The 17,811-nt window shown below is 38.3% G+C and overlaps 1 protein-coding gene and 2 long non-coding RNA genes across 3 annotated transcripts in view; 1 reads left to right on the top strand and 2 right to left on the bottom strand.

The window, feature by feature from the left end:
- The window catches only part of LOC132709596 (carbonic anhydrase 15-like), a 108,409-nt gene extending 94,068 nt beyond the window's left edge, over positions 1-14,341 (top strand). Inside the window, exon 8 of the mRNA XM_087880203.1 lies at positions 14,087-14,341. Within this exon, the coding sequence (XP_087736329.1) occupies positions 14,087-14,137 (51 nt within the window). The 3' untranslated portion in view covers positions 14,138-14,341. The remainder of the gene's footprint in view (positions 1-14,086) is intronic.
- On the bottom strand, positions 856-4,557 carry LOC132709597 (uncharacterized). Its single transcript, XR_015730261.1, has 2 exons — positions 4,517-4,557; positions 856-1,497 (listed from the first exon to the last, which is right to left on the bottom strand). It is a non-coding gene; the product is annotated as an uncharacterized LOC132709597 (long non-coding RNA).
- Positions 12,993-16,394, bottom strand: LOC132709642 (uncharacterized). Its single transcript, XR_009620625.2, has 2 exons — positions 16,349-16,394; positions 12,993-13,527 (listed from the first exon to the last, which is right to left on the bottom strand). It is a non-coding gene; the product is annotated as an uncharacterized LOC132709642 (long non-coding RNA).
- Positions 16,395-17,811: the final 1,417 nt, after the last annotated feature.

The following is a 17,811-nucleotide window of genomic DNA, read 5'->3' as shown; positions in this document are numbered from 1 at the left end:
AAAAGTGGTAATATAAAGCCCAGTGAGACAAGTTGGGTCTTGAAGCTGGCTCTTTCCTGATCAAAGATTCATTTTGAATTGAATTTTTAGCAATAGATTTACCCTATACTAAAGCAACGGAAAATGTAAATGGAACTGGAAATTACATTTCATACTGTCTTACGTGGGAGGGATTTTGGACTTTAGAAGGGCCTTATTAACACAGAAATGGAAATCGAAACATCAACATTTATGTTAGTTTAGAGCAGTGGTGGGTTTCAATTTTTTTTTTACTATCAGTTCTGTGGGTGTGGCTTGGTGGGCATGGCAGGGGAAGGATACTGTAAAATCTCCATTCCCAGCACACTCCAGGGGAAGGTTACTGCAAAATCCCCATTTTCCTCCCGATCAACTGGGACTCGGGAGGCAGAGAATAGATGGGGGCGGGGCCAGTCAGAGGTGATATTTACCGGTTCTCCAAACTACTCAAAATTTCCGCTACCGATTCTCCAGAACTGGTCAGAACCTGCTGAAACCCACCTCTCTGGTTTAGACCCTGGTTGGAGATGGTGAAAGCATCAACAATCTGCTAGTTTCACCCCATACATTCCCAAGTCTACTGTCCTCTTGTTTGAAGATAAATGTAATACACTATCATTTGGAACAAAAGGAGGGAATAACATGTGCGAGTGGATAAATGTATACAAACATCACAGCATCTGATGCTTGATGCAACCTTTCTTCAATGCCAAGGGATTCAGCTCTTGTGTCGGAGCTGGCTGATACCTCCAAAGAACAGAATTGTGTTGAAATCACAAAGCTTTGTCATCCCACAACTTCCCTTCTTCATAAATTTGATAAAAACAATTGCACCAATGAAATAGATTCATCTTTATTTATATGCTGACAGTAAAAATCTAACAGATCAAGTGGGGGATCGATTTGAAGGACGAAGGCATGGAGGGGATACAAACAGTGTAACTACATGGGATAGAAAGAGATGTTCTTGATCAAGCTAAGCTTAGGAAAGAATGAATGAGAGCCCAGGAGAAGGGACTCTATTCTCCCGCCTGAATGGCAGGAAAGGACACAAGTTGGATTTAGCAACTTCCAGGTCCTGAAAAGCTTAACTTAGGAAAGAATGAATGAGAAAAGGGACTCTTTCCTCCTGTCTGTGGTCAGGAGAAGGCTCATGACGGAGTTAACAACTTCCAGATCCCGTAAGAGCCTTTGTAAAGGTATTTCCATTATGTATCACTTCACAGACGTACGTATGGTCTCCATAGTCGGAATCACTCCTGGTCAGGTAACTGCTGGCAAGGTATTTGTCACCCTGCTTGGTGGCTTTGGTTGTCTCCACTCCAGAGGTGGTCTCTGTACCATCAACCTTCCATTTCAGGGTGAAAGCAGGTGGGTGAAAGCCACTTAGGAGACATACCAGAGTGGCCTTCTTCTGGGTTTTGATCTCTTGCTCAGAAGGAGCAAAGACTTGGACTGAAGGAGATACTGGATCCTGACCTGGAAGAGAAGAAGATCTCATGAGGTTCTACACAGCATCTTAAAACTTCAACGCAACATTAAAAGAGTAACTAGATGGATAAACGTATAGATCGTTTTCCTCATGAAGACTGTGGGGGAGGGAGTGGGAAAAATATCAAGGCAAAATTTCTCAGAATAGTATTTGATCTCCCATTGTAGCAGTCCACTACCAATTCTTTTAGTTCCTTCTATGAAACACCAAGACAGGTCTCTCACCAGAAATTCTATGGGTTTTACATCAGAGTAATATTTCCTGCCTGGTCCCACTTAAGAATTACTACATGTATCTGCTGTTGAGTTACTTTTCACATCTATTTCTCTTACAAGAACATTTGGAAGAGCAATAACTTTCTGATTATCTTGAATCTTGCTTGAGAAGTAATTCATTTTTTTCTTTGCATTTTGTAGAAGTCAGAGAAGACTGACTTCTACAAACCGAACATCTGGGCCACAGCATGCTTTAGGGAAAGGACCTGAGTTTTAACAATTATGAATTATAATTGTTTAACTAATTTTTTTCTCTACCACGCCTGGAGAAAGATTAAGTGCCTTCTGTATATTCAGATCCTCACTCCCCTGCTGGTTTCTCTCCTTGAGTGTGTGAGTTTCAGAGAGAGAGAAAGAGAAATAAATTATTTTTAGTTCCTGAATGCAGTGATGTTCCTTCTTCATAGTGGAACAGTCGATCACATGACCTCCTTTCCAAAAACATGAATCTTTTTCCTGGAAAACACATTTTTGTACTGTATAAGAGAAATAAAGGGTAGAAATAGAGTTTCATGGCAAGCATACCTCTCTTGGATGTCAACAGAACTTTCTAAGAGCATTTAAACTCAATGTATGGTCCAATCTCCTAACCCAGATTTCTTTTGATGTTTTTTACAAAACGTTTTAGAGGTCTCCAATTTATGTTGGATTCCAACTTGATGAGAGACGAGTTAAAAACTCATTGTGAGATGGTTCCCATAGCCCAGTATTGATGAAACGAACTTCTGATCTCACAATCTCCTAACCCAGATTTCTTTTGATATTATGTACAGAATGTCTTAGAGGTGTCCAATTTATGTTGGATTCCAACTTGATGAGAGACAAGTTGAAATTATGAGTTAGTTCCCATAGCCCAATATTGACAAAATGCTGTTTTGATCTCCTTATCCCAACTCATCAAATTGAAAGAATACATATGACATGCATGCCACCAGAAACATTTCTTAGAGATGTCCTTCAAAAATGCATCTTTCAATTGATAAAAGGTTACTTATTTTCCTCACTCAGTCAATCAATTCCTTAAAGATCCTTCTCAAATTACACTTTGAAAAGAAATATTTAGGAGTTAAATTTTCTATCACTTGTTTAAGACATACAGGAGAAAAAGAGAGAATTCTGAACATTTGGCAAAGAGATAACCTGAAACGTTGGAGTCCATTGCTTGCTTATTATATTATTTGTTTGAGATAAATGGTTTGAATTGAAAGGCTTATTCCCAAGGTTTAAATGTTTAGTGGAAGAAACAAGAATTATGTTTTGATAGGAAGGTGGTTGATCTTATTAGTTTGGACAAAATAGGAAAAGATAATTTGACCAAACTCTCGTAGAACTTGCTGAAGTGAAAGTTGGATAGGCAATCATTCCACCACAAGGGATCAATGCCACTTCTGTTTCCTTCACAATCACACCACATTCATTCACCACTTTGAGCCTCCGCCAACTGAGAAATTGATGGTTCAATCACATATCCATTTCTGCAAACTTGAGCCAAAGAGAGATGGGAATGTGCCTGGTATCTCCCCGAATCCATATGCTATTTATTTAATATCACACATCATATTCATATGGTATCTCTTATGCATAGAATCTGAGAGTTAACTTTGTGGCATGGAATATTTTTCTGAAAGGCGGATAATTTGGACAATCACCATCGTAGCTCTAAATCTAACCCGAGATCTAATGTTAGATCCTGCTGCAGATCCCCTTTCAATCCAAGGGAGATCACTGACCAGAGTCCATTGGAGTTGGGCGGCTAGAGTAAACTTGAAAAAATTATGTTAAGAGCCTGGTGGCACAGCAGACTAATAGCCTGTTATTAACATTCAGCTGCCTGCAATTACTGCAAGTTCGAATCTCCCCGGGCTCAAGGTTGACTCAGCCTTCCATCCTTTCTAAGGTAGGTAAATTGAGGACCCAGTTTGTGTGGGCAATAAGCTGACTTTGTATAAATATACAAAAGTATGAAGGCTATTGCTTAACGCATTGTAAGCCGCCCTGAGTCTCCGGAGAAGGGCGGCATATAAATCAAATTGAAAAATAAATAAATAAAACAAGAAAACCTCAAGATATGAAGTGGAGATTTGACTCCCTACATGGACTGAGTTTGGAATGAATGATGGACTGTTGATCAAACATGCCAACATTCCTATGCAATTTTGATAAGGTTAGTTTTAAAAAAATGTCCCCAATACTTTTGAATCGCTTCTGTCTTATCTCTCAATGGCTTTAAGAAGATGGAATGTTTTGATTACCAAACAATCAAGCAACGTATCGTATTGATAATATATCCTATCATACTTTGGCTTACTTAATTCTACCTGGAAAATCAAACCACACAATGACAATATCAAATTTTCAGTCAACCTCATTCAGTTCCGTTAAAGAGATTATAATACAAATGAATCTCTCGGTTTTTCTTTAACCCCAAGAATAGTTACTCCTGAGTGTAAAAGTAGCCATAAGTTGGATTTCTCAAGATCTCATTGAACCTGATCATGAAAATCAAAGTAATACCTGTGAACAGCAAAAATGAAATAACATAGATTTAAATTAACGTGCCCTGTCTGGTCTCAATGTTCAGTTCTTCTGGAAAAACATCACCATGGATGGATCAAAAGGAACCATAAGATCAAATCGCCCGAAGTCAAAGTAGGTAAAGACGGGATAAAAGATGGAAAAATGAAAATACCACATGCAGGAAGAGAGATTTGAGATCAATTGATTGACTTACCTGTGACAGTTAGCTGGGTTCCTCCTCCGAAGACATACCACAGTGATGCACAGCTATACAAAAACCTGGGGTCATTTCATAGTAAAAAAAGTCACAGAGATTTTAAAGAGAGAAAATCCTAGACCTCTAATTTCCTATTAGAACAGGACAGGAGATCAAAGAACAACTGATGTCCTTGCCATGGTTATTTCAATTTCCTTAAATCCCATGGAGTGCATTTTGGAAGAGAAGCCAATAGTCCATGTTCAGAGTAGTAAAAGAAGGGCCCGTTGGAGTTTTATAAAGATCTCAAGAAGTTCCATTCTTGAAATGATTGCTTTCTGGATACAGATGGTAGATGAGAACCTTTATTTCTTCAAGATTGAGTGATATGAAAGGAGTTCAAGTGTTGGCAGCCTTTCCAGTTTAGCAAATATAAACTATGTTGAAGAAGTCTGACAAGTAGTTACTTTGTAGGTACTGAAGTTTTGTCTATGCTCTAATTGTTTTTGATGAAGTTAAGCCAATGCACTAGATCTGTTGGGTAGATGTGTTGAGGAGATCTGCCAACATGGACCAGTTTTCTGATTCTAAATGTCCTTGATCTTGAAATTATGCAGGATAGATAGCTTTCAATTTCTCAGGACACCTTATATGTAGAACATTTCCAAGAAGGCCCTGGACCATGGGTGATGGCTGCTGGGATTCAGATTCTACCGGCTGAATTTCTAATAAGGACAACTGAGATTTTTCAAGATGAGTTACAATTCATTCAATTCTCTTGAATGAACGGAAATGCAACTTTTGAGCCACTGCAGTTGGACTTGAATTGATTCATAGATGTGAAAAGAATCTGGGATGCTGAGGTGGTTCCTTAAATGTTGTTTCCTTTTTTCCTTTTTTTTATTTCACCCTGAGAAAATGAGGAATTTACTCTTAAGAATGACAGAAAAGCATCTTGTGAACACTTAAGCAAGTTCAACCTGGCCAATGGAAGATTAATCACCTCCAAATAGCTTTGGATGTGCAACTGACCCTTGGAAACCATTAACCTGGTCTCTGCATGTAGGTTTCCTAGCTAGATTCTGAGCTAATGACAGTTAATTGATATCCTGGTCTTCCGTATGATGTTTGGGTATGTTTTTCCTCAAACCTGGAGATTGAATCTCTGAAAACATATGAAGAACGGTTGCAGGAACTGGATATGTCTAGTTTGATGAAAAGAAGGACCAGGGGAGACAGGATAGCAGTGTTCCAATATCTCAGGGGCTGCCACAAAGAAGAGGGAGTCAAGCTATTCTCCAAAGCACCTGAGGGCAGGAGAAGAAGCAATGGGTGGAAACTCATCAAGGAGAGAAGCAACCTAGAACTAAGGAGAAATTTCCTGACAGTGAGAACAATTAATCAGTGGAACAAATCACCATCAGAAGTTGTAAATGCTCCAACACTGGAAGTTTTTAAGAAGATATTGGATAACCATTTGTCTGAAGTGGTGTAGCGTTTCCTGCCTGGGCAAGGGATTGGACTAGAAGATCTCTAAGGTCCCTTCAAACTCTGTTATTCTAAAAGTGTCCTCTGGACTTGAACTGTCAACCAGAGCTTAAATACCAATTTTTGAACCCGATAAACTCCAGTCAGGATGAAGAGATGGAAGTATTCTTATTAAATGACCAACACCCAGGTGTTTTGAATCCAATGGCCAAATATTGACTGCTAGTCTTGCTTGAATCCTTCCGTGAATTGTTAACTTTATAGGATTTCTTCCTTTTACAGATGTTTCTAATGCCACTTTTTACATGAATTAATGGTGTACTGTATTTTTACACTTTATAACTTGAGAGAGATTAGACAGATTGTCTGATAGATAATAGATGATAGATAGATAGAAATAGAGATAGATAGGTAGAAAGATAGATGGATGGATGGATAGATAGATTGACAGATAGATAGATAAATAGATAGATAGATATTATATATAGAGAGGGAGATAGGTAGAAGAAAGATGATAGATAGAGAGATAGATAGATGATAGATAGATAAAAATAGAGATAGATAGAAAAACAGATAGATAGGTGATATAGATAGATAGATAGATAGATAGATAGATAGATAGATAGATAGATAGATAGATAGATTGTATAGGATTGAAATGTCCCATTCCACCTAATCCTAAATTCATATCAGCTGGAGGACTGTTTAGAATTATTGGAAGAAACTCTATGATCCCATATCCTCCCAAATCTGCTAGCATTACTACTAAAAAACGAAGGCATTTTCATTTCGAATTGAGAAGAATTCATGTGTGAATTTGATGTAACACCCATGGAGGGAATCCAAAACCCAATGATACTTCTTGATATCCCCAAGAGAATCAGACCTGATATTTTTCCTCCGTTAAATGGGGTTAACTGTGTGAAATAGGATCTTGGAAAGAGACCATTTTCCCCCCAAGATAGGAAAGCTTATACAACTCCTTATTCTTCATAAATTTGATGAAACAGTCACACAAATGAAATAGATCCATCTTTATTAACGTGCTGACAGTAGAATCTAACAGATCAAAGAGGAGGGGACTGATTTGAAGGACGGAAGCATGGAGGGGATACAAAGAGTATAACTACTTGGCATAGGAAGAGACCTTCCTTGATCAAGCTCAACTTAGGAAAGAATGAATGAGAAAAGGGACTCTTTCCTCCTGTCTGTGGTCAGGAGAAGGCTCGTGACGGAGTTAACAACTTCCAGATCCCGTAAGAGCCTTTGTAAAGGTATTTCCATTATGTATCACTTCACAGACGTACGTATGGTCTCCATAGTCGGAATCACTCCTGGTCAGGTAACTGCTGGCAAGGTATTTGTCACCCTGCTTGGTGGCTTTGGTTGTCTCCACTCCAGAGGTGGTCTCTGTACCATCAACCTTCCATTTCAGGGTGAAAGCAGGTGGGTGAAAGCCACTTAGGAGACATACCAGAGTGGCCTTCTTCTGGGTTTTGATCTCTTGCTCAGAAGGAGCAAAGACTTGGACCGAAGGAGATACTGGATCCTGACCTGGAAGAGAGGAAGATCTCATGAGGTTCTACACAGCAACTTAAAACTTCAACGCAACATTAAAAGAGTAACTAGATGGATAAATGTATAGATCGTTTTCCTCATCAAGACTGTGGGGGAGGGAGTGGGAAAAATATCAAGGCAAAATTTCTCAAAATAGTACATTACTAAGATGGTAAGAATCATACGGCCCACTTCGTAAGGGAGAGAAAAACATTATAAAAAATGCTAGAGGAGAGGTTTGGAGGACTTCCTTGGCATTCAGAAGGGGTTGTTATATACAATGGACAAAAAAGATTCCTATTGTTTGGTCTTGGAGCCTAAACAAAGTTTTGATTTGATATGATTTGATTTCTCAATTCATGTTAGATTCCAACTTGGAAGAGAGATGATTTGAAAACTCATTCTGAGTTGGTTCCCATGGCCCAATATTGAAATAACGTTCATCATTTCTTCTGAGCATTCCTTGGTCCAAGACATTGAATTAAAAGAATACATATGACACGTATGCCACAAGAAACATTTCTTGCAGATGTCCCTCACAAAGTCATCTTACGCTTTACAAAAGGTGACGCATTTCCCCCCACTCAATTAATCAATTTTTAAGGGCTCTAGCTCGCGTTAACTTCTGAAAGAAATCAAATTTGATTTGGTAATTTTGAAAAGTAATTCCCCTGCAGATACGTGAAGATATTCCTAGGTGGGGCCATGCAGGAAATCTTACTCTGATGTAAGAATTGATATTGAATGATTTGATCTCCCATTGTAGCAGGCTACCCACAATTCTTGTAGTTAGTTCTTTGAACCAGAAATTCGTTACATCAGAATGAGATTTCCTGCATGGCCCACCTAGGAATATCTGCATGCATCTGCAGCAGGAGAGTTACTACTCAATATCATTCTTCTTAGAAAAACATTTCTTTGCATTTGGTAGAAGACAAAGGAGGCTATGTCAATAGAACATCTGGGCAACAGCTTACCCAGGAGAAGTACACCTTACAAATAGCTTTATGATGCCAATTATGAATTAGAGTTGTTTAATTAATTCTTTCTTGTCTACCAGGACAGGAAAAGAGATGAGAAACTAAGTGGCTTCTGTATAGTCATATCACCTACTCCCACTTTGGTTTCTCTCTCTACGTGTGTGAGTTTCAGAGGGAGGAAGAGAAATAAATTATTTTAAGTTCCTGAATGCAGTGATGTTTCCTTCTTCAGGTAGGAGTAGTCGACCACATGAGCAGAAACATGAATCCTTGTCCTAGGAAAAACATTTTTATTGCACAAAAGAATTAAAGGGGAGAAACAGAGTTGAGTTTCATGGAATTTATACCCCTCTTTCACGTCAAACCAACTTTCTAGAAACAGTCAAAGTCAATGGTTTAAATGTTTAGAGTTGAGTTGCATGACAACCCAACTTTCTAACACCATTTAAACTCAATGCCAAAGAAAATGCGGTCCAATCTCCTAACTCAGATTTCTTTTGTGGAGAACATCTTAGAGATCTCCAATTTATGTTAGATTCCAACTTGAAGAGAGATGATTTGAAAACTCATTCTGAGTTGGTCCCCGTGGCCCAATATTGAAATAACTTCAGCATTTCTTCTGAGTTCCTTATTCAAAGACATTGAATTATAACAATACATATGACATGCATGCCACAAGAAACATTTCTTGCAGATGTCCCTCACAAAGTCATCTTACACTTTATAAAAGTTTACTAATTTTTCCCAGTCAGTTAATCAATTCTTTGTGGGATCTATCACAAGTTAATCTGTGAAAGAAATATTTTGGATTTAATTTTTTTTATCAGTTGTTTAACACATATAGGAGAAAAATATCAAAACTCTGAACATCTCCAAAAGAGATAACATGAAACATTCTAATCCTTTACTTGTGTACTACGCTACTTATTTGTGTAAACAAGTTTGAATTGAAGTCTTATCCCAGTTTCTAAATTTTGAGGAGACTAAACAGGAATTAAGGTTTGATACAAAGTAGTTGATATGATCAGTTTGGATAAAATAGGAGAAGACAATTCGACCAAACCTCCCTATATCTTCCTGAAACGAAAATTGGAAACCCAACACATTGGTGAGATACCACTTCTGTTTCCTTCACAATCATACCACATTCATTTACCCCTCTGAAGGTTCTTTAGGAAAGGATCCCTTCCCCCAACGGAGAAATGCAAGTTCATTCACAGATCCATTTCTGCAAATTTGATCCATTGAGAAATGGTCCCTTCCGAACCTATGGTTGTGGCGATCCACTCCCCTTATCCCCACAATCTAAGAGATGCTTATATCATTATAACATTTCCCCAGGTTGTTGCTGACTCTGTTGCAAATGTGGAGGTGCATCATTTGAAAAACCGCCTCCATAACTCTAAATCGAACCCTAGATCTAATAGTAGTTGATGTGGCTGATCCTTTTTTGATCAAAGGGAAATCACAGCACAGAGTCCATTGGAAGTAGGTGGCTACAAAAAACTTGACTAAGTAAGCAAAGCAAGAGAAAAAGAAGAAGGAAACATCAGGATTTGTAGCAAAGATTGAACTCCTTGCATTGACTGATTTGGCCGTTGGAATGAATGATGAATGGTTGATCAGACATCCCAACATTTTAATGTAATTTTGATGACCGGAGATTAAAATCTCTGTCTTGTCTTTTTCAGAAGCTGGAGACTTTTTTAAACTAAATGATAAAGCAAAGGATCAGATTGACAATATTTTGGCTTCCTTAAATCCACTTGGAACATTAAAACACAGAGTGATAAAAGAAGATCTTCAGCCAATTCCATTCAGTTCCATTGAAGAGAACACAATACAGATTCATTTTTTAATCCACAGGAAAATTATGCCTGAGGATAAAAGTAGCCGCCAATGAGATTTCTCAAGATCGCATTGAAGCTGGTCATGAAAATCAAAGTGTCTCTGCGAACAGGGAAGATGAAATCATATAGATTCGAATCTACCTGTCCTGACCTGGGCTAAATGTTCAGTTCTCATTAAAAAAAACACATCATCATTGTTGAATCAAAAGCAACCCTAAAATCAAAGTGCATGGAGTCAAAGTAAGGAAAGAAGAGGAAAAAGAGGAAAAAATGAAAATATCACATGCGGAAAGAAAGATTTGGGATAATTCATTGACTTACCTGTGACGGTTAGCTGGGTTCCTCCTCCGAACACCCACCACAGTGATACAGGGCTGTACAAAAACCTTCTCTCTCTTGATGTTCTTCAGATAGAGCAACAGGTGGTGTCCTTAACAAGGTCATTTCAAGTTCCTTAAATCCCATGGAATGCATTTTGGGAAAGAAAACCCCAATGATCCATTTTCAGAGTCGTCAAAGAAGGACCTGTTGGTGATTGAGAAAGATCTCAGGTCCTTCGAGAACTTCCATTCTGGAAGCGAGTCCTTTCTGGATGCAAACAGATTGTAGATGAGAACTTTTATTCCTTCTAGATTGTATGAAAAATACTCAGATGTCTGCAGCTTTAGCAGTTTATATAATAAATAAACTATGTTTAAGAAGTGTGACAGGTTACTGAAGTTTTGTCTATGCTCTTATTGTTTCTGATGAATTTAACCCAATGCACTGGATCTGTTCTTGAAGTTCAGCTTGATCGCTGTATTATGATTTCTGTAGTCCACCATTAAGAATAGTGTTGAGTAGATCCATCAGGAAAATGGACACCTAGGAAGTGACCCTAATCTGATACTAACTTCCTCTGAATCTAAATGGCCTTGAGGTTGAAAGCTCAGTGAATGATGTGGGATAGATATCTTTATATGTCTCAGGATACCTTGTATGAGGAACACTCCCAAGAAGACTCTGGACCATGGATTATACCTGCTTGTATTCAGGTCTACCAGTTGAAATCGTAAGAAGGACAACTCTGATATTTCTTGAAGACTAGGAATTCTCTGCAAGCCTGGAGTGGAGATTTGGAATGATCCAGGGTGGTGATGTTGTGATGGCCTTTAGAAGGTATACTTTTGAGGAAATTTCAGTAGCTTGTAAAATACATTCGGTACATTTCAAGAAGGCCCTGGACCATGGGTTCTGCTTGCTTCTATTCAGGACTACCAGGTGATTTCCTAATTTCATCCCAATTCATTCATTCATTCATTCATTCATTCATTCATTCATTCATTCATTCATTCATTCATTTATTTATTTATCAAATTTATTAGCCAGCTATCTTTTCACAGGGTCCTTTAAAAATGCTCTCTGTACTTGAATCGTCATTCAGAGCTAAATTCCTGAATTCCTGAATCTGACAAATTCCAGTCATGTTGAAGAGTTGGAAGTCTTCTTATTAAATGACCAACAGCCAAGTTTTTTTTGAAGCCAGTGGCCAAATATTTACTGCTAGCCCAGCTTGTGTTTTACCATGAATTGTTAACTTTATAGGATTCCTTCCTTTTATATATGTCTGTAATGTCACTTTTCCCATGAATTAATGGTGTGCTGTGTTCTTACACTTTGTGATTTGAGAGATAGTAGATAGATGACAAATTGACTGATAGATAATAGACAATAGATAGATGATAGGTAGATAGATAGAAATAGAGATAGATAGACAGACAGATTGATAGATATTATAGAGAGAGAGAGAGGAAGAAGAAAGATGATAGATAGATAGATGATAGATAGATGATAGACGATAGGTAGATAGATAGATAGATAGATAGATAGATAGATGATAGATAGATAGATAGATAGATAGATAGATAGATAGATAGATAGATAGATAGATAGATGATACAGAATACAGAATAATAGAGTTAGAAGGACCTTGGAGGTCTTCTCGTCCAACCCCCTGCTCAAGCAGGAGACCCTATACAATTCAGACAAATGATTGTCCAGTCTTTTCATAAAAGCCTGCAGTGATGGATCACCTAAAACTTCTGAAAGCAACTTCTGGTCTACTGGTTAATTGTTCTCACTGTCATGAAATTTCTCCTGATTTCCAGGTTGCTTCTCTCCTTGGTTAGTTTCCATCCGTTGCTTCTTGTCCTGCCTTCAGGTGCTTTGGAGAACTGGCTTACCCCCTCTTCTTTGGGATAGATAGATAGGTGTTGAAATATCCTATTTCATCCAATCCTATATTCATATCAGCTGGAGGACTGTTTAGAATTATTGGAAGAACCTCTATGATCCCATATCCTCCCAAGTCTGCTAGCGTTACTACTAAAAAACAAGGCATTTTCATTGCAAACTTGAGAAGAATTCATGTGTGAATTTGATGTAACACCCATGTATGGAATCCAAAACCCAATGATACTTCTTGATATCCCCAAGAGAATCAGACCTGATATTTCCGCCCCATATTAAATTTGGCTAACTGTGTGAAATAGGATCTTGGGAAGAGACCATTTTCACCCGAGATAGGAAAGCTTATACAACTCCTTATTCTTCATAAATTTGATGAAACAGTCACACAAATGAAATAGATCCATCTTTATTAATGTGTTGACAGTAGAATCTAACAGATCAAAGAGGAGGGGACTGATTTGAAGGATGGAAGCATGGAGGGGATACAAAGAGTATAACTACTTGGCATAGGAAGAGACCTTCCTTGATCAAGCTCAACTTAGGAAAGAATGAATGAGAAAAGGGACTCTTTCCTCCTGTCTGTTGTCAGGAGAAGGCTCGTGACCGAGTTAACAACTTCCAGATCCCGTAAGAGCCTTTGTAAAGGTATTTCCATTATGTTTCACTTCACAGACGTACGTATGGTCTCCATAGTCGGAATCACTCCTGGTCAGGTAACTGCTGGCAAGGTATTTGTCACCCTGCTTGGTGGCTTTGGTTGTCTCCACTCCAGAGGTGGTCTCTGTACCATCAACCTTCCATTTCAGTTCGAAAGCAGGTGGGTGAAAGCCACTTAGGAGACATACCAGGGTGGCCTTCTTCTGGGTTTTGATCTCTTGCTCAGAAGGAGCAAAGACTTGGACCGAAGGAGATACTGGATCCTGACCTGGAAGAAAAGAAGATCTCATGAGGTTCTACACAGCATCTTAAAACTTCAACGCAGCATTAAAAGAGTATCTAGATGGATAAATGTATAGATCGTTTTCCTCATGAAGACTGTGGGGGAGGGAGTGAGAAAAATATCAAGACAAAATTTCTCAGAATAGTACATTACTAAGATGGTAAGAATCATACGGCCCACTTCTTAAGGGAGAGAAAAACATTATTAAAAAGCTAGAGGAGATGTTTGGAGGACTTCCTTGGCATTCAGAAGGTAATCCTAACACCACAGGCGGCTATTATATAGAATGGACAAAAGAGATTCCTACTGTTTGTTCTTGGAGCCTAAACAAAGTTTTGATATGATTTGATCTCCCATTGTAGCAGTCTCCCCAGAATTCTTGTAGTTAGTTCTATGAACCAGAAATGCTTTACATCAGAGTGAGATTTCTTGCATGGCCGCCCCTAGAAATATCTCCATGTATCTGCAGCAGGAGAGTTACTACTTAAAATTATTCTTCTTAGAAAAACATTTTGATTATCTTATTTTTCTTTGCATTTTGTAGAAGACCAAGGAGGCTGTATCAAGAGAACATCTGGGCAACAGCATGCCTTAAGGAGAAGTACAGCTTGCAAATAACTTTATTATGCCAATTATCAATTGGATTTGTTTAATTAATTCTTTCTTGTCTACCAGGACAGGAAGAAGATGAGAAACTAAGTGCCTTCTGTATATTCATATCACCTACTCCCATGTTCGTTTCTCTCTCTACATGTCTGAGTTTCAGAGAGAGGAAGAGAAATAAATTATTTTTAGTTCCTGAATGAAGTTGATGTTTCCTTCTTCATGTAGGAATAATCGACCACATGAACAGAAACATGAATCCTTCCACTACAAAACACATTTTTATTGCACAAAAGAATTAAATGGCAGAAACAGAGTTGAGTTTCATGGAATTTATATCACTCTTTGAAGTCAAACCAACTCTCCAGGAACATTCAAACTCAATTGTTTAAATGTTTAGCGTTGAGTTTCATGTCCACACTACTTTCTAAGAGCAGTTAAAGTCAATGCCAAAGAAAATGTGGTCCAATCTCCTAACTCAGATTTCTTTTGTGGAGAACGTCTTAAAGATCCCCAATTTATGTCAGATGCCAACTTGGAAGAGTGATGATTTGAAAACTCATTCTGCATTGGTTCCCAGGGCCAAATATTGAAGTAACATTCAGCATTTCTTCTGAGCATTACTTATTCCAAGACATTGAATTAAAGAATGCATGCATGCCACAAGAAACATTTCTTGCAGATGTCCCTCACAAAGTCATCTTATTCTTTATAAAAAGGTTAGTCATTTTTCCCCACTCAGTTAATTCATTCTTTAAGGGACCTATCTCAAGTTAACCTCTGAAAGAAATATTTAGGATTTAAATTCTTTCATCAGTTGTTTAACACACACAGGAGAAAAATAGCAAAACTCTGAACATCTCCAAAAGAGATAACATGAAAGGTTTTAGTTCTTTCCTCGCATACTATGCTACTTATTTGTGTAAAATAATTGGAATTGAAGTCTTATCCCAGTTTCTAAATTTTGAGGAGACTAAACAAGAATTATTGTTCAATACAAAGTAGTTGATATGATCAGTTTGGACAAAATAGGAGAAGACAATTCGACCATACCTCCCTATATCTTCCTGAAACGAAAGTTGGAAACCCAACACATTGGTGAGATACCACTTCTGTTTCCTTCACAATCATACCACATTCATTTACCCCTCTGAAGGTTCTTTAGGAAAGGATCCCTTCCCCCAACGGAGAAATGCAAGTTCATTCACAGATCCATTTCTGCAAATTTGATCCATTGAGAAATGGTCCCTTCTGAACCTATGGTTGTGGCTATCCACTCCACTTATCCGATCAATCTAAGAGATGCTTATATCATTATAACATTTCCCCAGGTTGTGTCTGAATCTGAATATTTTTGCAAAGCTGGAAGTGCATCATTTGGACAACCGCCTCTATAACTCTAAATCTAACCCTAGATTTAGTAGTAGATCATGTGGCTGATTCCTTTTCGATCAAAGAGAAATCACAGCACAGAGTCCATTGGAAGTAAGTGGCTACAAAAAACTTGAATAAATAAGCAAAACAAGAGAAAAAGAAGAAGGAAACATCAGGATTTTTAGCAAAGATTGAACTCCTTGCATTGACTGATTTGGCCGTTGGAATGAATGATGAATGGTTGATCAGACATCCCAACATTTTAATGTAATTTTGATGACCGCAGAGTAAAATCTCCGTCTTGTCTTTTTCAGAAGATGGAGATTTTTTTTAAACCAAATGATAAAGCAAAGGATCAGATTGACAATGTATCCTATTTTGGCTTCCTTAAATCCACTTGGAACATCTAAACACAGAGTCATAAAATCAGACTTTCAGCCAATCCCATTCAGTTCCATTGAAGAGAACACAATACAGATTCATCTTTTAATCCACAGGAAAATTATGGGGATAAAAATCCACAGGAAAATGCCTGAGGATAAAAATAGCCGCCAGTGAGATTTCTCAAGATCTCATTGAACCTGGTCATGAAAATCAAAGTGTCTCTGCGAACAGGGAAGATGAAATCATAAGGATTCGAATCTACCTGTCCTGACCTGGGCTAAATGTTCAGTTTTCATTGAAAAAGAAACCGATCATCATTGTTGAATGAAAAACAACCCTAAAATCAAAGTGCATGGAGTCAAAGTAAGGAAAGAAGAGGAAAAAGAGGAAAAAATGAAAATATTACATGTGGAAAGAAAGATTTGGGATCAATTCATTGACTTACCTGTGACGATTAGCTGGGTTCCTCCTCCGAACACCCACCACAGTGATACATGGCTATACAAAAACCTTCTCTCTCTTGATGTTCTTCAGATAGAGCAACAGGTGGTGTCCTTAACAAGGTTGTTTCAAGTTCCTTAAATCCCATGGAATGCATTTTGGGAAAGAAAAACCCCAATGATCCATTTTCAGAGTCGTCAAAGAAGGACCTGTTGGTGATTGAGAAAGATCTCAGGTCCTTCGAGAACTTCCATTCTGGAAGCGAGTCCTTTCTGGATACAAACAGATGGTAGATGAGAACTTTTATTCCTTCTAGATTAGGTGAAAAACACTCAGATGTCTGCAGCTTTGGCAGTTTATATAATAAATAAACTATGTTTAAGAAGTGTGACAGGTTACTGAAGTTTTGTCTATGCTCTTATTGTTTCTGATGAATTTAACCCAATGCACTGGATCTGTTCTTGAAATTCAGCTTGATCACTGTATTATGATTTTTGTAGTCCACCATTAAGAATAGTAATAGATCCTTCAGAAAATGGACCTCCAGGAAGTGACCCTTATCTGATTCTGACTTCTTCTGACTATAAATATCCTTGAGGTTGAAAGCTCAGTGAATGATGTGGGATAGATAGCTTTATATGTCTCAGGATACCTTATATGAAGAACACTTCCAAGAAGGTCCTGGACCATGGGATATGCCTGCTTCTATTAAGGTCTTCCAGTTGAATTCTTAAGAAGGACAATTTTTCTGGAAGACTAGGAATTCTCTGCATGCTTATCTGCAGGTTTCCTTAACCATAAATATAAGTGCGTTGTGTCAAGATTTTGCCTGGAGTGGAGATTTGGAATGATTTAGGGTAGTTTTGCGATGGCCTTTAGAATGTAGACTTTCATGGAAATTTCAGTAGCTTGTAAAATACATTTTGACCTATGGAGACCTATGAGTCACATGGCTCTGATCCAGGGTTTCTTTTTCCCCTTGAGTGAGCCAACTATTGAGGCTCTGCAATTAAGTCCTAAAATTCATAGATTTTAAAAGATTCTGGGTTGTCTAGGTAGTTCCTAAATATCGACCCATGGTGCTTTCATGCACAATGCTCCATTGTGGAATTGGGATGTTATTCTTGTGGCCTGACAATGGCTAGTGGAGCCGGTGGCAGACTCAGACAGTGAGGAGGTTGGGGAGAAACATGGGCCAGTCCTGGAGTCTGGGGAAGTCTCTGATGATGGGACAGGGACGGGATAGGGACACTATCTGCTAAGATCTCCGATCGTCTTCCAGGGATTTTTTTCCTGAATGCAATTTTTGAGTCAGTGATTCATAGATCTGAAAAGAATTTGGAGGCCTACGTGGATCCTGATTTTCCCAGTTGCAATGTAGGGCTGTGAAAGTTGGACTATAAGGAAGGCTGAGCGCCAAAGAATCAAAGCCTTTGAACTCTGATGCTGGAAAAGACTCCTGTGAGT

Source organism: Pantherophis guttatus, chromosome 17, assembly GCF_059756535.1.
Source record: "Pantherophis guttatus breed Tessera chromosome 17, ASM5975653v1, whole genome shotgun sequence".
In the NCBI taxonomy this organism is placed as follows: Eukaryota; Metazoa; Chordata; class Lepidosauria; order Squamata; family Colubridae; genus Pantherophis; species Pantherophis guttatus.
The sequence above is the reverse complement of the archived record's forward strand: the minus strand, read 5'-3'. Positions and strand labels throughout refer to the sequence as shown.